This window comes from Podarcis pityusensis, assembly GCF_964106645.2.
Source record: "Podarcis pityusensis genome assembly, chromosome: Z".
NCBI classification, from domain to species: Eukaryota; Metazoa; Chordata; class Lepidosauria; order Squamata; family Lacertidae; genus Podarcis; species Podarcis pityusensis.
In genome coordinates, this window is record NC_138044.1 from 4,747,837 (window position 1) to 4,773,152 (window position 25,316).

At 44.7% G+C, this 25,316-nt stretch overlaps 2 protein-coding genes across 8 annotated transcripts in view; both read left to right on the plus strand.

Moving 5' to 3' along the window:
- The window catches only part of MEGF9 (multiple EGF like domains 9), an 84,056-nt gene extending 71,155 nt beyond the window's left edge, over positions 1 to 12,901 (plus strand). Inside the window, exons 4-7 of one of the 2 annotated variants that reach the window (XR_013981711.1) lie at positions 358 to 501; positions 2,326 to 2,598; positions 5,387 to 8,682; positions 8,717 to 12,901. Coding sequence is in view for 1 of the 2 variants with exons in the window: in XM_080990904.1 (XP_080847030.1) it covers positions 358 to 501; positions 2,326 to 2,598; positions 5,387 to 5,838 (869 nt within the window). In the remaining variant the exon portion in view is untranslated. Of the gene's footprint in view, positions 1 to 357; positions 502 to 2,325; positions 2,599 to 5,386 lie in introns of both variants that reach the window. The other variant, XM_080990904.1, reaches the window with a different exon arrangement.
- Positions 12,902 to 17,376: 4,475 nt separating this feature from the next.
- CDK5RAP2 (CDK5 regulatory subunit associated protein 2) overlaps positions 17,377 to 25,316 on the plus strand; it is a 134,921-nt gene continuing 126,981 nt past the window's right edge. For 3 of the 6 annotated variants that reach the window (XM_080990766.1, XM_080990767.1, XM_080990770.1), the window contains exons 1-3: positions 17,378 to 17,547; positions 22,030 to 22,097; positions 23,989 to 24,056. In XM_080990766.1, coding sequence (XP_080846892.1) covers positions 17,495 to 17,547; positions 22,030 to 22,097; positions 23,989 to 24,056 — 189 coding nt within the window. In that variant the 5' untranslated portion in view covers positions 17,378 to 17,494. Of the gene's footprint in view, positions 17,548 to 17,578; positions 17,681 to 17,940; positions 17,994 to 22,029; positions 22,098 to 23,988; positions 24,057 to 25,316 lie in introns of those variants that run through there. The other 3 variants (XM_080990771.1, XM_080990769.1, XM_080990768.1) reach the window with 3 other exon arrangements.

Below are 25,316 nucleotides of genomic sequence, written 5' to 3' on the forward strand. Positions count from 1 at the left end.
GTCACCATCTGTGTACAAGAGAGGGAAGTAGCAGTAGGTTTAGGGGAAATCTATGGTTTGGAGCAGCACAAAATTCTGGATGGGGGGAACCTACATGGGAGAACATCCCTCCCCAAAATCCCAGCCCAATGAAAGCTGAGAATTCTGTCTTTTCAGTGGTGTGGATCTGTCTTTTCAGTGGTGTGGAATGGAATAGGGTATCCAGAACTGGAGTGTGCCTTGCTGCAATATTTTGTTGCAGGTCCTACTTGTATTTTTGTGGTTCCCAGCAAGGTACTGTGTCATTTTGAGTTCCCGCCCACTGCTTCGGACAGCTGTTGTCTTTGTCTTTATTTCTGCATTTATCTTGTTTTCTAGGCACTTGCTTGGACTGTCAAGGGAACACAGAAGGCGCTTCCTGCGAGAAATGCAAGGGGCAGTACTATCGAAGTGGTTCACGACACCATGAGTGTCTTCTTTGTCCTTGCTCCCCTGTAGTGTCCTCTGGCAGCTGTCATATAAGTAAGATGGTTTTCTAAAATTGTGGAATTTCACTATGGTACATCAACATAAGAACACCAGATGAGCCCTGCTGGATCAGGCCAGTGGACCAACTAGTTCAAAACCCTGTCTCCACAGAGGTGAACCAGATGTCTGTGGAAACCTTAAAAGTATGACAGCTTGTGTTTCCCAGCAACAGGTATTCAGAGACATGCTACCAGTGGTGTAGCGTGGGTGGCAAGCGCCTGGGGCCACACAGAAGGGGGCTGGGAGGGAGGGAAACAAGATGGAGTATGCATGCACATTCAACTGCCTAGCAGCTCCTGACTCACCTAGGAGATTGCAGCCGCAGAGGTAAGAAAGGAGGAGTCATTCCATTTTCTGGAGAGGTCACTTCCTGGTTCTCATGGGGAAGTGCACAGTTCTTTTGAGGCAGCATCAGGCGTTGAAATTTTGCACCCCGAAACAACTTTGCACCTGGGGAAACTGCCTTTGTGTCCCCCTGCTACGCCACTGCATTCTACTGCCAGCAGTGGAGGCAGAACACAGCCATTGTGGCTAATAGCCATTGGCAGCATGGAACTGTTAATTCACAGGTGGACTGCTCTTGAGGCTGGAGGCTCTGTGGAACTACCCAGGGAGAAAGTGTCAGCCCTGCATGCATTTTGTCAAGGCACTTTCGAAAGACGGTTCTTCCAGCCCCCTTCAGAACTAGCTATTGTTCAGAGGCAATGATGATACCCAGGAGAATTCTGCTAGGGTTCACTAACATGCCATAGCAAGCTAGGCTGTAGGTAAATGCATCTCACCTTGCTAGGCGTAGATGTGACCTATGCAGTTAAAACAGTTATGGGCTTGCAGAAGCGCAATGGTCACATGGGGCATTCTAGAGGCAGGCGTATCATTCCCACATTTACAAAACACATATCCACCAAGGATCTCAAGCTGACATGCATGCTTCTCTTTCCATCCTGCCCCCATTTTGTCCTCACAACAGCCCTGTGAGGTATGTTAGGCCGAGGGAGAGTAACTGGTCCAAGGTCAGCACACAGGGCCAAGTGGGGATTAGAAGTCCCTGGTCCTAGTCCAGTCCCTGGCCATTTGACTTCTTCTAACTTCTGCATAATGCAAAGAAGATCAGCTGTGGATTGAAAGCTGGCTTAAACAATCCATCAAGAGCAGGGTGAGAAAACAGGAAATGGAAGCAGGTGACAGCTACAGTGTGGTTGCAACTTAGTGCTTACCAAAGGGATCAGTTCCTCATGCTGAAGAAGAGAAGCAAGCTTTGGAGGTTTGTATGATGAGGTGCTGTGGCAGACATCTGAGTAAGAAAGGCTGAGGCTGGCTTACTATGTCTGCAGTTCCCACTTTTGGTTGCACTGTTTCCTGAACAGCTGCCTCGACGGGTACCTGTGGCTCTCTCCTCTGAGTACAGTAGCTGGCTCAGCTGCTCGGGAGTAAAGATCTGGAGCCAAGCCCCAGTTCCAAAGCTTTCACACTACCAGTTGCTGGGAATCACAAGAGTTGCACTCAAGTTCTGGTTGTTGGCTTCTCGTGTATGTTTGGTCACTCAAAACAGGATATTGGATATTGCATTAGTTCCAAAGTGTTGACATTGCCACACTAAATGGCTGAGTTCTTGCAGATACAGCTATGTTAGGAGGCCCACTGAAATAAAAGTGGACCCCTCCTCAAAACCAAGGTAAAAATGATCCTCAACAACAACAACAACTGAATTGGTGGGGAGAATGCATCAGAAGACAAAACAGGACTAGGCTTGTGTTCTTAGGGTGGCCATGTGGCAAGTTCCACCAGTGGAAATAACTCGTGTTCTTTCCCCTGCAGAGCCCGGTCACCGCACGCCCACCTGTGACCAGTGCCGCCCTGGCTACAGCGGTGCTCACTGCAACCAGTGTGACATTGGCTACTACAGCTCTGACAGCCTCTGTATCAAATGCCAGTGCAATGGGAATGTTGACCCAGCACGGTCACCCAGAGTCTGCAGGCTGGACACAGGGGAATGCCTTGGCTGCCTTTACCACACGGCAGGATTTCACTGTGAAAAGTGCCAGGAAGGTTACGCCAAACGTTCGGAAGGCGCGAATTGCACCAGGAAAGGTAAAACTTGTTTTTTCCACTTGACGTTAGCTTAAAGACCCTCTCCTATTCTCAGGGCTTTTGGCTGCAACTAGCGGTGGAGGAAGAAGTCAGTTTTGTGTGTGCAGCAATTAGAAACTCCTTAATTTGCACTTCTTGAACCAATACATAAACCAAAGCAACTAATTTTCAAAATTCGCACTTATCTGAATGTTGTATTGCAGTTCTTCAAACAGTATGTGTAAAGATGCACATTTTAGGGAGAAATGCACCTAAAATATGTATGTAGGAGTGAAAGTAATATACAGTAATGCATTATGTTAGGGAAGATGGCTTGAAAAAAATGAGTGTAGCATTCAAAAATATATAAAATATGAGTTTCTTAGGAGAGATTCACATTAAAATACTGACAAATATTCATGGTGATTTTCGGGGGGGGGGCGGTTGAGCAGGATCTCAGGAGAACTGAGTTCCCTTACCTTTTAAAAATATTAGATAGATAGATAGCCTGGGAGTGCTGGAATGGATATATACCTAATACAACTCCCACCATCCCTAGCTAATAAGTGGTCAGGGATGATGGGAGTTGTAGGCCCAAAACATCTGGAGTGCCGAGTTTGACTATGCCTGGTCTATGATCTTTGAGGAATCTTGGAGAACAGGTGAGGTCCCTACAGACTGGAGGCAGGCAAATGTTGTCCCCATCTTCAGAAAGGGGGGAAAAGGAAGACTCAGGTAACTACCAACCAGTGAGCTTGACTTCAATACCAGGGAAGGTCCTGGAACAGATCATTCAACAGTCGGTCTGTGAGCACTTAGAAAAGGATGCTGTGATTATGAAGACCCAGCATGGGTTTCACAAAAATAAGTCATGTCAGACGAACCTCCTATCTTTTTCTTTTTTTTGCTGGAATTACAAGCTTGATGGATCAGAGGAATGCTGTGGACACAGTGTATCTTGATTTCAGTAAGGCTTTTGACAAAGTCCCCCATGATATTCTCATGAGGAAGCTGGTAAAATGTGGGTTGGACGAGGTAACTGTTAGGTGTATTTGTAGCTGGTTGATTGAACCCACTCATTAATGGTTCCTTGTCATCCTGGAAAAAAGTAACAGAAGAGATTCTGCAGGGTTCTGTCCTGGGCCCATTGTTGTTTAACGTCTTTATAAATGATTTGGATGAAGAAATTGAGGGGCTGCTCCTCAAATTTGCAGATAACACCAAACTGGGAAGGGTAGCTAATGCCACAGAAGACAGAATCAGAATTCAAAATGACCGTAACAGATTGGAGAACTGGGCGCAAGCTAACAAAATGTATTTCAATAGGGACAAATGTAAGGTTCTGCACTTAGGCAGGAAGAACCAAATGCACCAATATAAGATGGGGGACATCTGGCTTACTAGCAGTACATGCGAAAGGATCTAGGGGTCTTTGTGGAACACAAGCTTAACGTACGTCAACAGTGTGATGCCCCAGCAAAAAAGAGCTAATGCTATTCTAGGCTGCATCAACAGAAGTATAGTGTCCAGAAGGGAAGTAATAGTCCCACTCTATTCTGCCTTGATCAGACCACACCTAGAATACTGTGTCCCGTTCTGGGCACCACAATTTAAGAAAGATATTGACAAACTGGAACATGTGCAGAGGAGGGCATCCAAGATGATCAAGGGTCTGGAAACCAAGCCTTATGAGGAACAGTTGATGGAATTGGGTATGTTTAGCCTGGTAAAGAGGAGATATGATACCATCTTTAAATACTTGAAGGCCTATCACATGGTAGATAGAGCAAGCTTGTTTTCTGCAGCTCAGAATGGCAGGTCCCAAACCAATTCTTTCAACTTTCAAGAAAGGAGGCTAAACATCAGGAAGAACTTTTTGATGGTAGGAGCAGTCCAACAGTGGAATGGTTTCCTTCAGAAAGTGGTGGGCTCTCCTTCCTTGGAGGTTTCTAAGAAGAGGTTGGATGGCCATCTGCCATGGATGCTTTAGCTGAGGTTCCTTCTTTGCAGGGGTTGGACTAGATGACCTTTGGGATACCCTCCAACTCTATGATTCTACGTTCTTACATTTAGCCACTGCCCGGGGTTGGAGCGTAGGGTGGCAGCACTGTGACTGGGCCCACAATAAACTAACTAACTAGCTTTGTGGTGAGTTCACCTACCTTTCCCCCCAGAAAAAATACAGTGATTATATTCTTACAAACAAACAATCAAACACATCAGAAATGTGAACTGAATTTAAGAGCTAAAATTTAAAGCTGGTGTGGGTACCCTTGGAAATCCATGCCTTATGTAGATTAGAATGCTATTTTGAAGTTTGTAGGTTTCCATTGTCACTTGATCTCTTGAGGTTTATTTAATTTCAGAATCTATTTCATTAGCAAAACATGAAAGTGATGTACCAAAAAATTATGACAAATCTCAGAAACACACACTTTTAAAAAGGATTATTATTAAATGTCAACTTGTATGCTGCTTTTCAAAACCAATATTCTTCCCAAAGTAGCTCTAAATTGAAAGGTTATAAATTGGGTGGCAGGTGTGGGAGGGATATATTTTACTAGAATTTGTGATAGTGAAATAAGTTTTGATACATTTTGATAAGTTTTATTAAATTAAAAGATGGGGAACCATCCTGTATTTGTTTTGTCCTTTCTGAATTGGTAAGTATTTATTAATTACTGGAAAATGGCCCGGGAAATGCTGTTGATCTCCTGTGATGTGGGTTAATGGATGTGTTTGATGCTTAATAATAAGAATAAGAATACACTCACTTTGCCATATTTGCCTTTTTTAAAAAATTCTCTAGAATATGTTCCTGGTCCCGAAGGAAGAGGGTTGACTCCTCCAACTATAAACATCAGTGTATCAACATCATACTCAGCCACCAACAGCACATTACCCCAGCCTCCGATGGTACAGACAGTTTCCCCCATCAGTTCCTCTGACAATAGTACTTCTACTTTAGCTGATGTATCATGGACCCAGTTCAATATCATCATCCTTACTGTCATTATTATCCTCGTGGTTCTGCTGATGGGATTTGTGGGTGCTGTCTACACATACCGCGAATATCAGAACAGGAAGCTGAATGCCCCCTTTTGGACCATTGAACTCAAGGAGGACAACATCAGTTTCAGCAGCTACCATGATAGCATCCCCAATGCTGATGTCTCAGGCCTGTTGGAGGACGATGGTAACGAGGTGGCACCCAATGGCCAGCTTGCGTTGGCCACTCCCATGCATAACTACAAGGCTTAACGAAACCAGGGTTGAGAGTTTACTTCAAAATCTTGTAAGTGGAGCAAACCAGTGCAGTGCCTGTTGGGAGGGACACCAGTCAATGACACCAGCGTTCCAGGCAAGAGGACTAAATAACTTTCCCAGCATTGGCCGTGGCCAGGCTTTGGGGTGTATACACACACACACACACACACACACACACACACACAGTGTTGGACACTGGAGATAATAAAGGAGTTTCAGGTAAATTTACAGATTGTATTCAATTCATTGTTTCCCATCAAAATCCATCCTTGCCACTATGGATATAAACTTGTATTTTAAAAAATGGAGTTTCTTTGAAATATATTTTTGTATGAAATGATGAAGGCATATACCAAGACGTCATCTCATCGCCAATCAAAAGCTATGTTGAAACACTGGACGCCTGATTTTAAACTCTTGTTTTGAAATGTAGCCATTGTCACATAAATTATGGGAAATGGCTTTTATGGTTTGGAGAGCCAGGGGGCTGGGGGTGGATTCCCAGAACTTTGTTTTGTGCTCTTAAAAGAGTTTTGCTTCTTCTTCTTCTTCTTTTAAAAAAAGAAAAGTCACTGGTGAAAAGATGTGCTGATAGAAACCAAGAGCTCTGAAAGTTGGCATTTATGCTTTGACCTTAGGAGTACAAAAAAGAAATGGGTGAGAGTGTTGTACTTTTTCTGCAACCTTCCTTCAAATGTGATGATGATGCTATTTAAAATGCAAGAATCTGTTTATTTTCTTAGCTTTGTTGAACTCTGATTCTCCCAAGGGATGCTAGTGAGGACATTGCACGAGCATTGTTCCCCGAGTCTCCAATCTGGTGTGGAAACGGCCTGTATACAGAATGTAACAAAGCTTCTTCTGCAATGTATTTGTAAACTATTTGTACAAAAATGACATATTTTATCACGTAGATTTTATCTGTACAGCCACCCACAGCATTGTAAAAACAAAAAACGAACACAGAACTCAAGGCAACAACAAATAAGCAAGTATTGTATTAAAGTGCTGTAAATTTCAATGGCAATATTGTTGGAGCTGGGCCTCCGGCAAAGGTTTGTTGCTAACTTTTTCCTCTTCTGATAATATGACTAACTTTCTGATCTTAAACTGATCGTTCCTCCCTCTTTTTTGTTTTTTTGTTTGAACGTCTACAGCAGGGGTGAGGAGGAACCTCTGGCTTGGTGGCCAAATGTGACCCTCCAGGCCTCTTTGTCTGACCTTCAAGGCTCTCCTCAGGCAGGGCCGCCCTGCCCATGAGTCAGACTGAGGCAGCTGCCTTGGGTGGTAGAATCCTGTGGGGGATCTGCACAACCACAGTAAGCAAGGCTTTGGTGGAGGAAGGGGCCGGTTCCTTCCCATTTTGTCTCAGGCAGTATAACAGAACAGGCTGCCTCTGTCCCCAGGCCATGGCCTTACCTCATACCCTGCTTGAGTGTTTTTGGTTGGCTGGAATGTGTATTTTGAAGAATGATAAAGCCTTTTGGCTTGTCTGGACATAGAGGAATAGGTATGTGCAGAGAGCAGCCCAGCGTACAAAAGGGGGAAATAGTATTTGTTTCCCCATCCACTCCCTTGGCTGATGTGATAGGACCCCCTCCAGAAAATCTGAAGACTCACCAGGCCCCAGGTCCTCCTGTTACTTCCCCGCTTGCTCTGGCTGCCTGGTCTCCTGTTCCCAACCTTCTTCTTCCTCCTTTGCTAGCTGTTGTCTCACAGGTGGCACAGAACCCCCCCCCCCAATTAATGCCCCCCCATTTGATCGTGCTCCCTCTCTGTCTCTTCTGCCCGCATATCTCCCCACTCCTCTATCTTCTGCCAGTCCCTGGAACCCTCTTTCATTCAGAGTTCTCTACATCTGCATCCACAGCACAAGAAGCAATCAAACTGTTTAAAATTACACCTCTTAGCTTTCTAGTCAGCACCATTTTTACAAGTATGTTTATATTGTTCATCTTTTTGCTGACATTAGCAAAAACTGTTTTAGTGCAAATTTGTGTGCGTGGGGGAAGGATTGAACTTTTGAAATATGGTCCCCAAAAGGCATGCTAAGGTATGTTGTCCTTCTTTTGCCCACACAACTGTGACACACCCACTTGTATTGATGGAGGGTAGGGGGACATACATTCAAAAATGGGTTACATCTGTTGAAGTGTGGAGAGTCAGTTTCGGTTCTGTGTGGGCTTTACAGATTCTGCATTGCAGACACTCTCTGGAATCTCACTGGGCTGTCAATGACAACCTGTCTGGGGCTCCTGGTTTTGTACAAGAGCAGGATCAGGCTCTCAGAGTGCTTCCCACTCTCCAGTGGTGGGGAAATGACATGTTATGTACTGAGTTGAATAGGATCCAAAATGCAGCAGTCTGATTGGTCCTAGAACAATAGGGTTCAGAATGCAACAGTCTGATTGGTCCTAGAATAGGGTTCAGAATGCAGCAGTCTGATTGGTCCACAGGAGCCACCCAATCCAGCTCCAGGTGGAAGTGAATCTGCAACCTGATTGGCCTACAGGTGATTCCCAGAATTAGCCAATCATGTGGGGCCCATTGTGTAAATAATGTATATAAAGCAGACATTCTGGGGCAGGGGTCTGCAACCTTTAAGACAAAAAGAGCCACTTGGACCCATTTCTGAAGAAAAAAAAAATGGGAGCCGCAAAACTTGTCATTATAAAAATAACTTTTTTGTCACTTTTTTTATTATTTCTTTGTTTGGCCCCTCAGAATTACTCCTCCTCATAGAAATAAACATTAAATTAACAAGTTACCTTTTTGTGTGTATGTGTTCTTCACTCCCCTTCAAAACAGTGACCAGCGTACATGCCCCCTTTCAATGCAGTGACCAGCGTACATGCCCCTTACAATGTAGCAGGCGGGCGGGCGGGAAGGTGACGTCGGGACAGTGCGTGACTAACACACGCACTGCCCCCATGCGACGTCACAGCCAGTACAGCGCCTGCCACAGTGGGGAGTGTCGGGGCGCACAATGCACCTCCTCCCCTCGCTAGTATCCGCCCCGGAGCTGCGGCAAAGGTGTAAAAGAGCCACATGCGGCTCCGGAGCCGCGGGTTGCAGACCCCTGTTCTGGGGGAACTTCCATTTTCCTCCTCACCACTATGAGCTGAATAAAGAGCATGAAATCCACTCTCGAATCCGAGTATATTTCACTGGCAATGAGGATGGGATCCTGCTGATCTGACCGCCACACACAGCACCGCAACACCGCCACCTCAGACTGCTGCATTCTGAATCCTATTGTTCTAGGACCAATCAGACTGCTGCCTTTTGGATCCTATTCAACTCAGTACGTAACATGACATATAGCTCTCTCCTCTATCCAATGATCCTTCTAAATTGATGTCAACTTTTTGCCACATTGAAATTCTCAGCACCAAGTGGGAACATGGATAATCAAGGCTGAGTGTTCTAGTAGGCACAGTGAGGTGGGAAGCAGCAGTGAAGTGCTAAAGGGCAGAAGCCAGGCTGCTGCTCTCAGGTGCGATGGCAGATACTGCCCTGTCATCGGTGTTGAAATCAGTGTTGAGCAGTGTTGAGACCTGTGGGTATAGGGCGATATACAAATTCAATTAATAATATTAATAAATAAATATAAAATCAGATTCAGCTCCAGTACAGTTGGCTTCTCTAGGTGGAACAGGGAGGGAGGTGCTTTCTTACCATTTGCCTCAGGCAGCACAATGTCTTGGGTCAGCTGGGTCAGCTCTGCTATTAGGCAGAGGGAGCCAGCCACCTCAGGTACAGTGCTGGATTTAAGGTGGTGCGGGCAGTTCCCCTGCACAGGGTGCCAAGCCGAGAGGGTGTAAAATTGAGAAGATCTATGATTAAGAAGATCCATTTGGGGGTGCCAAATTTTGGTGTCACACGGTGCCATATTACAAAAGATTACCAAAAGCGTGCCCCTGTCAGGTGGCGGATACTGAGGACTGGGGAGAATAGTATGTGCCACGTGGACATTCCCTCCTAAGGCAGCCTGTGCAGTTGAGGACAGAGTGCTCGAATCCACTTTAATTCCACAAATCTAAATTTCCCAGCAGGCACTTCAATCCTTCCTGCAATAACAGTATTGAGGCGACCATTGACAGAATGTGCATGCTTGCTTCCTGTGGGTGGGTGGGTGCATGCAGGGAGCAAAGCTGAATCAGTCTTCAAAAGAACAAGTGTGGGAGTTTGCAGGAGAGAACACTATGTATTTAAGTGTTCCACTGGAAAAAGTGTGTGTCAATTTTTATCACCTTCTCTACTTGAAACCAACTGTTATCTCTCAAATGTTCCACCCTATATCAACCTTCCATATTTGTTTTGTTTTTAAAGCTGCCTTTCCTTTCCTTTCCTTGATGGCTTTGCAAAGTCTTATCTGCTCCTTTCAACCCTTCCCAGTCTCCCAGAGCTAGCGTGGATCCCAACAAGGAACTGACCATATTGCAAGTGTAAATGAGTTTAGCTGTCCTGGTTTCACTGCAAAGGATTCTGGAGGAAAAATAATAAGATACCACCCTTCCAATTTACACTCGTGGCACTCTTACATTAAATAGTGTAATAAAAAATTATTTTCTGCATATGTCTGTGGGAAACTTCACTTCATATGCACTGTAAACTCTCATTAGCCTCCCCCAACCTGGTGCTTCCAGGTGTTTCATAGTACAACTCCCATTAGTCTCCGCCAGCATGGCCAATGCTCACAGGCAGTGGGAACTGGAGTCCAAAGACATCTAGAGGGCACTAGCTGGCCTGCATCATAAGGGGGGTGTTCTTGTTTCTTAGCTAGTCCTAACAAGGATATGGTGCTACTATGGATTCTGCCCTCTTTAGGCAGGGATGTAGAACCTGTGGCACTCCAGATGCTGCTGAATTACAATTCATGATTGATAGCTCAGTCAGTAGAGCATGAGACTCATCATCTCAGGGTCATGGGTTTGAGCCCTATGTTGGGCAAAAGATTCCTGTACTGCAGGGGGCTGGACTAGACCCTTGCCCCTTCCTGCTCTACAATTTTATGAACTCACAGTCCTAACTTTGGTCATACTGGCTGAGGCAGGTGGGAGTTGGAATCCAGCAACATCTGGAGAATCTCAGGCTCCCCCCATTTCTTGCATAGAAAAAACCTTTGAAAGTCCAGAAGGTCAAATATCTTCTACTGCAGCCTACATATAAGGAGACCTTCAACTTCTAGCAGGCAAAAGGTTCCAGATTCAATCTTTGGCATCGCTGGGTAGCGCTAGGAAGGACTTCGGTCCAAGAATCTGAACACCAGTTGCCAATTGGTGGAAACTAGGGACATGGAACCTGGTGCCCTCCAGCGGTTGCTGGACTACAACTCCCATCATACCTGTCCATTGGTGATACTGGCTAGGGCTGGTGGGAGTTGGAGTCCAACCACATCCAGAGGGCCACAGGTTTCCACATTCCTGCCTTAACGGACCAGCATTGGGGAGGAATCTTCCAAAGAATCCCTGGCTTCAGCTCTTAAAACATATGGCAGATGAGTGCATGTTTTGAGCATTTGGACACATTTCATGGATGTGAAACCCAGCTCATCTTAAGTGAGTTCCACACACAAATGCCTACCATGGCGAGAGTATGCCAACCTATCAAACCTGTGACTTGTAATAATGGAACCACTGAACAGTGGGTGATGTTTCAGCATTATGTAAGATTTTAGAAGCAACAATTTGAGAGTATATATCAGGGATGGGGAACCTGTAGCCCTCCAGATGCAGTTGGATTACAACTCCCATTGTCCTTCACTATTCGCCATGTTGGCTGGAGCTCATGAGTGCGGGAGTAAACTACTTCTGGGAGGTTCCCCATCCATAGAAGGCCTATTGCTGTACTCTGGATACATTTTGGCATTTCTAAAGGAGAATTCAGTGCACTCTCCCCAGGCTGCCAGAGTTCCTTAGGGGAATCCATTAGAAGTTAAACCATTTTTTGTGGGGGTATTGTAGTATAGTAAGTATGTACCCCTATGTGATGCTACTCAGATTCAAGGAAGTGATACTGTTGCCTGGTGTGAATGGAGAAGACTGAAGGAACTGTAAGTTACCCATGGTGGCCAAAGGCTTACGGTCCTTTCATCTTGCTCTGGTTATGATCTTAAACTAATGACTTTGAGCCATGTCAATCTATGCCATAGCTGGTTTGGGTGAAGGCAAATGTAATCTCAATGATCTACCCAGTGACAAGTTTTGCCCCTTCTCCATATGCTGCTCCATAATCACACTTGGATGCACTTGTGTCCAAACAGAAACAGCAGGCCAGTGTTTGTTCTTTTTTAAAAAATAGAATCTAATGAACTACCATAGCTAGAAATAACTGCATGAAATTTAACTGTAGAGAGGCAGCATGAATTGTGTAGTGAAATAGGCACTGCATTAGATCAGGCCAAAAAATATGCTAAATTTATGAAACAGGTATGATGATCTCAGAAGCATGGTTGGCCAAGACCTTTTTGCCCTGAAATTTTATTCCAACTCATTGGTCACATCCATACCATACATTTAAAGTGCATTCAGAGCATATGGCTTTCCCCCAAAGAATCATGGGAACTGTAGTTTGTTGAGGGTGCTGGGAATTGTAGCTTAGTGAAGTTCTTGGTTCCCAAGATTCTTTTTGGGAAGCCATATGCTTTAAATGTACGCCAAACAAAAGAGATATAATAAGCCACAGCAATAATTTAACACAGAGAACCTAAGACAAAAATATCCTGAAATAAAATTTCTGTACTGCAGCAACCTAAACTTTAAAAGCATTCAAAACATCTGAAAACTCAACTGCTTATATCTCCAAATCATATAACAAGGTTTGGGCTACTGAATTGAATATAAGTTGAACTCACTGTCCCCAAGGACAATCCACCAGCCATAATTTATGCCCCTGATTTCTGAGCATATGTTGAGCTTTATTTGATAAATGGCTGGGGGGGGTGGGGTGCGCGCGATGGGAGGGATCAAATGTATGATCAGAATATATGTTGGAATTTATACTGAAAAGTGTTATTTAAAATGAATTAAAATAAAATGTATATAATTTGTATCTATTCCAGTTTGGCTTTTGCCTTTGTTTTGTTTTTTAAATAAAACCTGTGAATGGGTCATATACAGTTTCTGCAGACATTTTAAATCGGGGTGGTGAATCTCAGGTTCAGGGGGATAATGTGTCCCTCCAGACCTCTAGCTGACCATTGGGGCTCTCCCTAGACTACAATTCCTCCCTGGCCACACCTTTCACCAGCCCTGCTTCAGACCCTCCTTGAGTATTTTTGCCTGGTTGGATTCTATCAATCTCTGATGATGCCTCTTGCTTGCCTTGGTGGAGGGAAAAGGGTGTGTGAGTGTGTGTAGAAACTGGCCACACTTAAACTCATTGCTCTGTCCACTTTGTCTCTGTCCATGCCCACTGCTGACATGTGGCTCCCAGAAGGTTGCCCAGAAGGGATTGCTACCCTGGAACTGGAAAGCGTACTCACCAGAGCCGTCTTTCCCATAGGGCTTAGTGGTGCGTTGTGCCAGGGCGCTGGCCTCTCAGGGGCACCCCAGCATGTGGGGGAGCTGCACAGCTTTGCCGGCGGCCTCCCCTTTCCCTGTACGCCCACCAGCTGTGTCCCGTCAACCATATGGCTGGCAGGTGTGCAGCTTGCCTCCCAAGCCTCCGCGGGAAGAGAGCGATCTCCGCAGAGGCTTAGGATGGAAGCTGTGCCCCGCCAACTATATGGCTGGCGGGCTTGCAGCTTCCTTCCCAAGCCTCTGCGGGGATTGCTCTCCTGCAGTGGCATGGGGGAGAGTTGTACACCCCCCCATGGCTGGCAGTGCACAGATTCACCACCCCACTATCCATGGTAATTTGGGGGTGCTGAGCAGATATTTGCACCCCGGCGCTGCATCTGCTAAAGACGGCCCTGTACTCACATCCCTGGTCTAGAGCTGTTGGAATGGGAGGAAGTGACGCCCCTGAAGCTGATGGAAGGTGTGTGTATATATGCACATGCAAGAGAGAAACACTAGTGTGAACATACAGAAAAGCAGAGATGCCAAGACTTTCTAGCTGGTGTTAGCTGAAACATTTTTTTGTGGGGTGGAGGCAGAGCCACAGAATTTCTTTACAAGTTCTTCTTGGATCTGCTGCTGCTGCTGAAAAGCTACCCTTTTGCCCCCACTGTGTTCTGTACATTTGTAAATAAAGCATATTACTACTACTAGCCATGATGACTATGCTGCCCCTCCACTGTGAGAGGCAGTATCTCTTTGAATCCCAGTTCCTGGGAATCACAAATTGGGAGAGTGCTATTGCATTCAGGTCCTGCTTGTGTGCTCCCTGGAGACATCTGGTTGGCTGTTGTGAGAACAGGATGCTGGCTAGATGTTGCTGACCTGACTTAGCAGAGCTCTGCTTATCATCTTATGTACAAAGCCACTGTGTTCCCCATCCAAAGGTATTTAAACCCTATTTGTCCTGCCCGTGCATTGGCTCTCCACTCCAAACTGAGGAGTGCAGAACAATAGAAAAAGTGGCCCACTCTGCTCCTGCCTTCTACTTCAATCCCACTCCACAAAAATAATGGTGCCTGGATAATTCAGGATTGTCTTCCCTCTGTTAGCTAGCTTCCAGACACCATATGCTTATTTAGTCAGAGTCCCATCCAAAGCATGAGAGACTAGAACTAATCCTAATCCTAGAAGCAGGCCTCTGTAGCTCAAACTTGAACATCTTCAGAGTTCACATTTTATCCCTTCAACAGATGCTGGTTTAATGACCAGACAACTTTATTATTATTATTTAAACTGCAAAAACTCACAACATTGATACTTATTCTTTGTAGTACTGGAACCTTGCCAATAACAATTTGCTGGTCAAATGGTTTAAGAATGGTTTAATCTCCCGAAATGTGCGGCTAATTGAAATAAGGCTGAAACAATGCTGATCTTATTAGTGGCAGGGAAGTATTTAACTGCTTCAAAACGATACTGTTTCACCACCTCTATCATAGCCCTGTGATGCTGTGGTAAAATATATAGAATCACAGTTGGAGGGGTCCAGATTTCTGCTAAAGTGGGGGTGAGGGCAAGCCTCAGGTGTTAGATGTGTGTGTATGTGTTGGGGGGATGTGGTCCTCCAAGCCTCTCCATTTGGTCCTTAATTGTGATAATGCCCCTTGTGTACTGGAGAAGCAAAGATCACCAGTGTCGAAGCAATGACTCTTCAACATCAACTTCATTGGACAGATGCCTGATTATCATCTTTCGAAGCAACTACTCTATTCCGAACTTAAAAATGGAAAACGTAATGCTGGTGGTCAACAAAAGAAGTTTAAAGAATCAAGAGGGCTTCAGGATTGCTCTCCTGTACTATTTCAGACATGTGGTTTATGTATGTGTGTTTACCTTCTGCATTTATGAACATTTATCTATATTTGAGACCTTGGAATTCTTATAACCCATTGAAAGTAGCAGCTGGAGGTGTAGAAGAGAGACTTCTTAATGCTAAACAAAACTAGAGATGTTTGAAGAAACTAGTGAAATTGGATGTCAGTACATGTACATGTACAGTAGGTGGCGCTGTGGGTAAAACCTCAGTGCCTAGGACGTGCCGATCACATGGTCGGCGGTTCGAATCCCCGCGGCGGGGTGAGCTCCCGTCGTTCGGTCCCAGCTCCTGCCCACCTAGCAGTTCGAAAGCACTCTTAAGTGCAAGTAGATAAATAGGTACCGCTTTATAGCGGGAAGGTAAACGGCGTTTCTGTGTGCTGCGCTGGTGCTGGCTCGCCAGAGCAGCTTCGTCACGCTGGCCACGTGACCCGGAAGTGTCTCCGGACAACGCTGGCCCCCGGCCTCTTAAGTGAGATGGGCGCACAACCCTAGAGTCGGACACGACTGGCCTGTGCGGGCAGGGGTACCTTTACCTTTACCTGTATATGTAAAACACTGCTGCTTCGCATGAAATGTTGGAAATCATTAAATAGTGAAACAAGACCTGTCAGGAGTGAACACGGACCACTGGTACCAAATCGTATGGGAAACAACCTTACTAGAAAAGCTAACCAGCAGACTGAAACCGACATGGGGACAAAAAGACAAGGACACCTTTACCCTGGTATGGCTCCCCTTTATTACATGCACAGCCCAACAAGATAACAAGAACCCATCAACTACTTACAAATCTGTAAGGATAACTTGACCCAACAATCCACCCCCCCCCCACAGACAAATCTCACTGCAGCTAATCAGCAATGCCCTGCCCCCTCCCACTGCCAAGAGAAAATAAAAACCAATAGAAAGGGAACCTATCCAAGCGATGCTTGGATTAAGTAGAAGAATGTACATTTATTGTTGTTAGCAGCTCTGAGCCCGGCTTTGGCTGGGGAGGGTGGGATATAAATATTTATTTATTTATTTATTTATTTTTTATTATTATTACCACCCTCCCCCCTTCTCCCCCAACCTTATACTGTATAATGTCTCACGTAACTTATTTGTAGAAAAGACTCTACGACCTGAAAATAGACAATGCATGTACTTTTGTAACCCAAAAAAACTTTAATAATAATAATATTAATTACAACATATTAGCAAGTTAGGAAATAACACTTCTGCCTTTGCATAGTAAAAGAGAACTACATAACCGAGTTAATGGTTTGTATGGTGACATCTTGTTTTAAGATTGGTGGGGTATAATAATAATAATAATAAAATAATAATAATAATAATTGAGAAAGGTTACTTGGAGACTTGAGCATTGTGATCAGTATTTTTTATTATTAAGAAACAAAGAACTGGTAGTATTGTGTAGTGGTCAGGATATTGGACATCAGGAAGAACTTTCTGAGGTTAAGAGCTGTTCGAAAGTGGAACGGACTCCCACAAGAGGTGGTTGGCTCTCCTTCCTTGATGGCCAACTTCATGGATGCATAGCTGTCAACGTTTCCCTTTTCTTCAGGGAAATTCCCTTATTCCGAATAGGATTCCTCGCAAGAAAAGGGAAAAGTTGACAGCTATGCATGGATGCTTTAGATAAGATTCCTGCATTGCAGGGGGTTGGACTAGATGACCATCGGAATCCCTCCCAACTCTACAATTCTACGATTCTAATTAAATGTATTTTGAATGTATTGCTTCGGCAGGAGAGAAAATAACATTTCCCGCTTTTATTTCCTCTCCTGCTGCTTCACAGGACCAGATTGCCTCAACCACCCCTCCCCCCCACATGCCACGCCTCTTCCTGGAGAGAAAAAAAAAGCCCGTATCGTGTCGTCACTTCCTGCCGGCATGCGCCGCGTACCCGGAACAAATATGACGGCTCAGCTTCCGCCCCGCCGAAAAAAATCCCGCTTTTGCATTCACCCGCCTATCGGCTGCGACGTGCCACATAATTCCCTTGACAAAGATGGCGCTCAAAACGCCCTCTCTCAATGGAAGTAGGCAGGGAAAGATGGCGGCAGGCCATAGGGTTAACTGCGCAGCTTTTGCCAGGGCGTCTCTCGCGGCTTCATCAAGATGGCGGGGGGCGCCGCTGAGGCCGTTTGAATTCCGAGGCAGCCGCCAAACTCGGACAACAGCCCGGGGCGCCGCCGGGGAAGTCGCAGCAGCCGCTCGCCTGCTCGCCCCTCCTCACCTCTCTCTCCCCCGTGTTTCCAGCTATGGACTCGCTGCCGGGGGAAGACCCCACCTTGCCCTTGGAGTTCAGCGGCAGGTACCTTCGCGAGGGAGGCGGAGACCGTTAGAACCGTTAGATGGAGGGAGGGGGTGGAGGAGGACGAGGGCGAGTTGGAGTTTAATTCTAACTCTTTACTACCCGTGGTGTGTTTCCACGGGCGTGAAAAGAGGTGTGTGTGTGTGTGTGTGAGAGAGAGAGAGAGAGAGAGAGAGAGAGAGAGAGAGAGATTTAATACCCCCCCCCCGGTGTGGGAGGAAAAAAATATTCCTAGAAGTGCGGGCTTGACCGAAGAGAAGGCATTCAAGGCCAGTACCACTCTCTTCCCCTCTCCGTCCCTTCCTCTCCCCACACTGTTGTTCCTTGTTACAGTACAGTGGAGCCTCCATCCTCAGAGGCAGTGTATCTGCGCATCGCCTTGAGGGAAGGCATTTAAAAGGGCATCAAATGATTGGCTATTGCTGCCGAGGAAGGCAGTGGGAGAGGTGTGTGTTGGCAAGGAATGTGTATGTGTTTTAATCAGGGTGGATAAAAATGATTTTTAAAAATTAAAATCGGATTTTTAAAAATTGAAATCGGATTTTTAAAATAAAATGCTTTTGGAGGAAAAATCTTTCTAAAGATAGTTTTCTGTTTAAGTTACGTTACAGTCCAAAGGCTGTTCATCAGGAAATAAGGATTTAAGTTTTTCATGTGTGCTAAAACTCAGTCTAAGGTACTTTTTAAAAAAATGTTTAACCACTTGAGTTAACAAACATGGATACATATGCTATAATGTTATTGTTTTAGTTAAATTGTTTAAATTGTTATTAAGGAAATGTTTGTTTTTCTCCTTCCAATAAAGTACAGCAGAAAAGTTGTCCAAATATAAACAGTTAACTTATTAAACCTCACAATAATTCCATAATTATCTGTCTTATGTATTTCTAATAGCATAACCAAATCAGTAATTTTTGATATAACTGTAAAAACTACTCTGAAAATTTATTATTTCAGAAAAGAAACCTTCATCTGGTTGTAAATATTAAGATTATACCAGCAAGAATGAGTCAAGTCTTCTTGACTAGTGTTTTAAATCGAATTGATTTAAATCAAATCTGCCCTGGTTTTAATGACCCCCCCCCCACTTTAGTGGGATGAAAATGATTGTTTTCCAAGCGGGGAGGGAGCTTGACAGAAGGCATTAAGGGCCACTGCCCCCGCCCCCCACTCCTCAGTGTTACCTGTGGCTGGCGACCCTTAATGCCTTTTGTTAAGACCCCTCTTGGAAAACTATCTTTTTCTCCCACTGGGTTTTTTTAAAATCACACACCCACACACCAGTGGTTTGTTGTTGAATCCATTATCACCACTATTGTATTTTTGCTACTGGAAAAGCGGGTGTGTGAGGTGTGTGCTACCAAAGATGGTTTGGTGGGTGGAGGGGGATATGTAACCCTCTTTTCCAGGTCTGTGGGGGTGTGACTCTTTGTATGGCTTTTGAAGGAGACTAGGCAAATTTTTGCACCCACAATGTTGGTATTGTCCAGAAGAGTTCAGTGGAGCCTCCAGCCTCAGAGGCAAATTGCCATTAAGGCTGTCAGCCACCTCCTGACTCAGGTGTAGAAATAGATTGCTAACAAGCAAGCATGATGAGCATTGCAGCCTGGGTCCAGCACACAACAACATGGTCAAATTACTAATTCTTTCACCTCTTTCCCCCTACTCCAAGGCTTCGTCCTAAACAGTTTTTAAAACAAGTAAAAGCGCTCTCTCTCTCTCTCTCTCTGTGTGTGGTTCTCCAAGGATTTTTCCACAGGTTACCTATTTTCTCTGCTGTTGATGCCAGTCTGCAGGAAGGGGAAACGGGGTCTGAAGGGAGCTTGATTTTGAAACATTTAATAAATGACTAATGCTTCTCTCCAGGCTTGAAAAAGCTTAAGATCCAAAAATTTATTTGTTTTTATTGAGAGAGAAATGACAACTCTAGCTTGTTGTTGCTGTTGTTTAGTCGTTTAGTCGTGTCCGACTCTTCGTGACCCCATGGACCAGAGCACGCCAGGCACTCGTGTCTTCCACTGCCTCCCGCAGTTTGGTCAGACTCATGTTTGTAGCTTTGAGAACACTGTCCAACCATCTTGTCCTTTGTCGTCCCCTTCTCCTTGTGCCCTCCATCTTTCCCAGCATCAGGGTCTTTTCCAGGGAGTCTTTTCTTTTCATGAGGTGGCCAAAGTATTGGAGCCTCAGCTTCAGGATCTGTCCTTCCAGTGAGCACTCAGGGCTGATTTCCTTCAGAATGGATAGGTTTGATCTTCTTGCAGTCCATGGGATTCTCAAGAGTCTCCTCCAGCACCATAATTCAAAAGCATCAATCCTTCGGCGATCAGCCTTCTTTATGGTCCAGCTCTCACTTCCATACATCACTACTGGGAAAACCATAGCTTTTACTATGCGGACCTTTGTTGGCAAGGTGATGTCTCTACTTTTTAAGATGCTGTCTAGGTTTGCCATTGCCTTTCTCCCAAGGAGTAGGCGTCTTTTAATTTTGTGACTGCTGTCACCATCTGCAGTGATCATGGAGCCCAAGAAAGTAAAGTCTCTCACTGCCTCCATTTCTTCCCCTTCTATTTGCCAGGAAGTGATGGGACCAGTGGCCATGATCTTCGTTTTTTTGATGTTGAGCTTCAGACCATATTTTGCACTCTCCTCTTTCACCCTCATTAAAAGGTTCTTTAATTCCTCTTCACTTTCTGCCATCAAGGTTGTGTCATCTGCATATCTGAGGTTGTTGATATTTCTTCCGGCGATCTTAATTCCGGCTTGGGATTCATCCAGCCCAGCCTTTCGCATGATGAATTATGCATATAAGTTAAATAAGCAGGGAGACAATATACAGCCTTGCCGTACTCCTTTCCCAATTTTGAACCAATCAGTTGTTCCATATCCAGTTCTAACTGTATCTTCTTGTCCCACATAGAGATTTCTCAGGAGACAGATGAGGTGATCAGGCACTCCCATTTCTTTAAGAACTTGCCATAGTTTGCTGTGGTTGACACAGTCAAAGGCTTTTGCATAGTCAATGAAGCAGAAGTAGATGTCTTTCTGGAACTCTCTAGCTTTCTCCATAATCCAGCGCATGTTTGCAATTTGGTCTCTGGTTCCTCTGCCTCTTCTAAATCCAGCTTGCACTTCTGGGAGTTCTCGGTCCACATACTGCTTAAGCCTGCCTTGTAGAATTTTAAGCATAACCTTGCTAGTGTGTGAAATGAGTGCAATTGTGCGGTAGTTGGAGCATTCTTTGGCACTTCCCTTCTTTGGGATTGGGATGTAGACTGATCTTCTCCAATCCTCTGGCCACTGCTGAGTTTTCCAAATTTGCTGGCATATTGAGTGTAGCACCTTGACAGCATCATCTTTTAAAATTTTAAATAGTTCAGCTGGAATATCATCACTTCCACTGGCCTTGTTATTAGCAATGCTTTCTAAGGCCCATTTGATTTCACTCTCCAGGATGTCTGGCTCAAGGTCAGCAAGCACACTACCTGGGGTATATGAGACATCCATCTAGCTACATTGGGTTTAATCTTATGAATGTAAAGAGAGCCGTATTCAATTGGACCAAAGGCCTACCCAGCATCAAGTTTCCAACCTTGGTTATAGTAGATGCCTCCAGACAGGCCAGAGGTAGGGGAGTCCTTGTCCGTTGTTTCTCAAGCAATTACTGTAGTGCACTAAGAACATAAGAGGAGCTCTGTGTCCCATGTGATGCAATAGCCATGTGGTCCAGATACTTCACATTGGAAACATATCTAGACAAAAGGAACTGACTGGGCACATTGGACCTCTCCAACTCACATGCTTCTTGAAGCACCTTGCACTCTGTGATGTGCCATGACTGTTGCTTCCTTTTGGTGCACAGTATTCTTAAGCAGGTTGCCAATAATATCATTAGGAACTGGAAAGTCACTCTCACGAAAACTTGGTGCTGTACTCCAAAATAAATTGTGAACAGTGTTCAAACTAACTGGGTGTCAGCTGCTTTTTTTGTGACTCAAAAGCACCTTCTTGCAATCAAGTTGAGATTTCCTGTCACAAGTCTTGCTTTGCAGAAGCAGTGGTGTGAGTTTTCTGAATTTTTTCCCTATGCACATTAGACAAAGAAAACTTTGTATTTGCACTGGGGAAATTTCTGGTGCCCTAGAGAGTGTTCTAATTTAGCATGCTTATTTTGCTTGTATTTAAGTAAAGAAAGATGAAAATTTTCAAACTGCCAAGCATCCGAAATATTATATTTGCATTTGGTATGTTCCACTATTACAAGTGAACTTTGAGAACAAAATTTTCTGTGAAAAACAACAACAAAACACTGGGGAAATATTCTGCCCCACTTTTCTGGCTACAAGGCAGCTTCTTGTGTTCCTATTTTATGTATGATTTTGAGTGATCCCAACTAAATTTGGGAAATGTACATGTGAGAGATATTGCATTGATGAATTTGACTTCTAAAAGCTTTCCACAAGTGAATTCTCTTCTTCTTCCTAGTGTGAATATGGCCAAACTTCTTGATGTATCGGGAGATGAAGTCCGAATTCGTCTGGGAGGTGATGGAGGTAAAGCTATAGGAATGCCACTTACCTTCTCTTTTTTTAATTCATTGATTAGGTCTGTGTGTACAGAAAGCAAATTTGGGATGGGAAAGAAATTTCAAATGTAGACTTCGGTGCATTTCAGTTCCTTCTTCTATGCAATTGCTGAGTCCAGTGATGGTAGTCTAGTACAGAGGTTCCCAGTCTACTGTCCCCTTTCTAGGGGATACGGGTGGTGCTGTGGGTTAAACCACAGAGCCTGGGACTTGCTGATCAGAAGGTTGGCGGTTTGAATCCCCTCGACGGGGTGAGCTCCCGTTGCTCGGTCCCTGCTCCTGCCAACCTAACAGTTCGAAAGCACATCAAAGTGCAAGTAGATAAATAGGTACCGCTCCGGCGGGAAGGTAAACAGCATTTCTGTGCTCTGCTCTGGTTCGCCAGAAGTGGTTTAGTCATGCTGGCCACATGACCCGGAAGCTGTGTGCCGGCTCCCTCAGCCAATAAAGCGAGATGAGCGCCGCAACCCCAGAGTCGGCCACAACTGGACCTAATGGTCAGGGGTCCCTTTACATTTACCTTTTACCCCTTTTCAGAAAAAAAATTATTCAGCCCCCCCCCCCCCCCCGGAAATCTACCTTCTTTAGCTGAACGAACAGGAAGATGCAGGCAAATAGGCATGCCAGCTGTGTTCCACCTTCTCAGGCCTGGGTGAAGCCAAAAAGGGTTCACCCAAACCTGGGAAACCTCTTGCCTCCAACATGACTGCCAGGGAGGCGTTGTCACCATCTCGCAGCGGCACCTGACCTGACCTGGCAGTAAGCACTATTATAAAACAGATGAAATATGTACAGTTTTCAATTCCCCCTCCCTCTTTATGCTTCCACCGCCCCCTTATTCAATGCCCCCCAATTGCACCCAAGACCACTACTGTCCCCTGGATTGTTCCAGCACCTCCCAGGGGGAGGTATTGCCCACTTTGGGGAACACTGGTCTAGTACTTCACTCCATGCCAAATATAGCCCTCCAGGCCTCCCTGTCTGACTTTTGTGACCCTCAACAGCCCTGTTCTGCACTCTATTAGTGTTTTTGCTAGGATGGAACATGTTCTTCAGTGGTGGTAATGCTTTTTGCTTTACTGGATAGAGGGAGATGGGGTGTGGGGTAGCAGTGTGTTTGCTATAGGAACCTCTGGCTTTTGTGTTGCTAGAATGTGTCTTCTTAAAGAAAAATTAGAGTCACACTTGTTGTTTTGTCTACTTTTGCTTCTGGCTGTGCCCACCACAGACACATGACACCCACACCATTGGTAATGTTGTCCATGAGAGAATATGGCCATAATACACTCCCAACCCCTGTTCTGTGTAATATCTTGTTAAGGCTAATCTCAGGTAACCATGTAGGAGCTGTTGAGAGATGAATGCACCTTCTGCATTACTGTTGTTCAGCTGCAGGATTTATAGTTTATTCACTTTGTAGCTTGCTGCATAACCCAGGTGAATAATTCCGGCAAGGGAATTGAGAAACCACACAAGTATTTCTGTCAGCCCAAGGGAAATTTGTGTTTTGTTTCTCAAATATCATCCTGTCTCCATCCTGCATAGCAAACTGCCTTTTCAATTTGGGCAATGAAGGTGTTTTCGGAAACAGTTTTGTGATGTTACAAAGTAAAGAAAAATAGTCACTAAAGCTTTCTGTGTATGCCTAAGCACCTGAAGTAGCTTTTCAGATCTTGGTTGGCTTATTAAAAGAATAAAGCCCTTACAAATACTGGAATTTGATGTTGCTGCTATCCTCTCTCTGACTACCTACTTCTTTTTTAGTTTCTCTTCTTTCTTAACTGAAGGTGATGTATGCACAGTGCTGAAAAGTTAAATTTACTGGAATCTGAATAAACTTTGTCTTTTGAAACTTGTAGCATTACCAGATGTGGCGGAAGACACAGTGTCACCAACTAGAGCACGGACCATGAAGGACTTTGAAAATGTGAGTGAATGACTTTTGGCCACCCAGTGAAGTGTGTAGGTTGAAGCAGACCATTTCTTGTTCAGAATATACTGAGGAAAAGGGGATTTACAAAAGTGCTGTTAAGGGACTAAGCAATAACCTAACGTCCTCCATTTCCCCCCTATATTGCACATGCAGCTTCTGCTGTGCTCTTGCATACATATTAAGTTAATCTACAAAAGTAGTTTCAGTACTGGGAAAATACAGCTTGTATTTGTAGATATTTCACAAATAAATAAGTATGGAAAGTTTTAGATGCATATTTCTGTGGGCAGAATTGTTTCTGGGTAAGTAAGAGTATCTACTGGTTTTGGAAACTTACAACTGAGTTTACTTCAGGGTTGCATTGAGTTCAGCGTATAAGCAAGGTCTTACAAGGATTACTATCACTTTCCTGTCAATCTTGGACGGAAGTTACCCCTTGCTGGGCTGGATGGTGGTGGTTGGATTTGTCTAAGCCCAGACCTGCTTGTCCTCCACTGAGGAAGTGCAACCAGAGGCATATGTCCCACCAGTGGAGAACCCCAATATGGGCCCTTCTGGGGAGGGGCTGATCAAGCCCAGGATCCTTTGGATCCTAAGCCAACCCTGTTGCTGTGGCAGCATTCAGGTTTGTGTGGTGATCTGTTTGCCCTTCTGCCCTGTGCAGGAGGCCTGCAAATGTGGTGGAAACTCTTTTACTTTGTTAAGCTGCACTGAGCAGCTCCTGGGGTTTGGTTTGCACACCAAGCCCCATTTGAATTTGGTGTCTGTGTGTGTCTTAAGCAAGATTGCTTGTAGCTTCTATACCTACTCTAAGCCTTTCATTATACAGAAGCATGGACATCAATATTTTATTAGTAACATATTAGATTTCTCCATTTGGAAAGCATCTGGCAGACAGCAGGGATACGGGCCAATTGCTTTATTTGGATGTATGTTTGAAACTCGTTCTTTTGAAAAAATTAAATCCTTTTCTTTTCCCTCTAATGCAATTTTCTGACATTTTACCCTCCTTCATTGGGGGTTAAGGTTAAGTCTCAAGCAATGAAGGATACTGGGACAGCAGACTGTCCTAAGGGTACTGTGTTTGCCTTTTTTCTGCAAGTAGTTGATGTTTAAAATCTTCAGAGGAAGATATATTTACCTGTCCCCTGTCTCTCCCGTCCCATTGAGAATGGTCTGTTCTGGGCTAAAATGGTTCTGTCAGTTTCCTACCACAAACACTGTTCTGTGTGCCACTTTCCAAGTATGGATCCA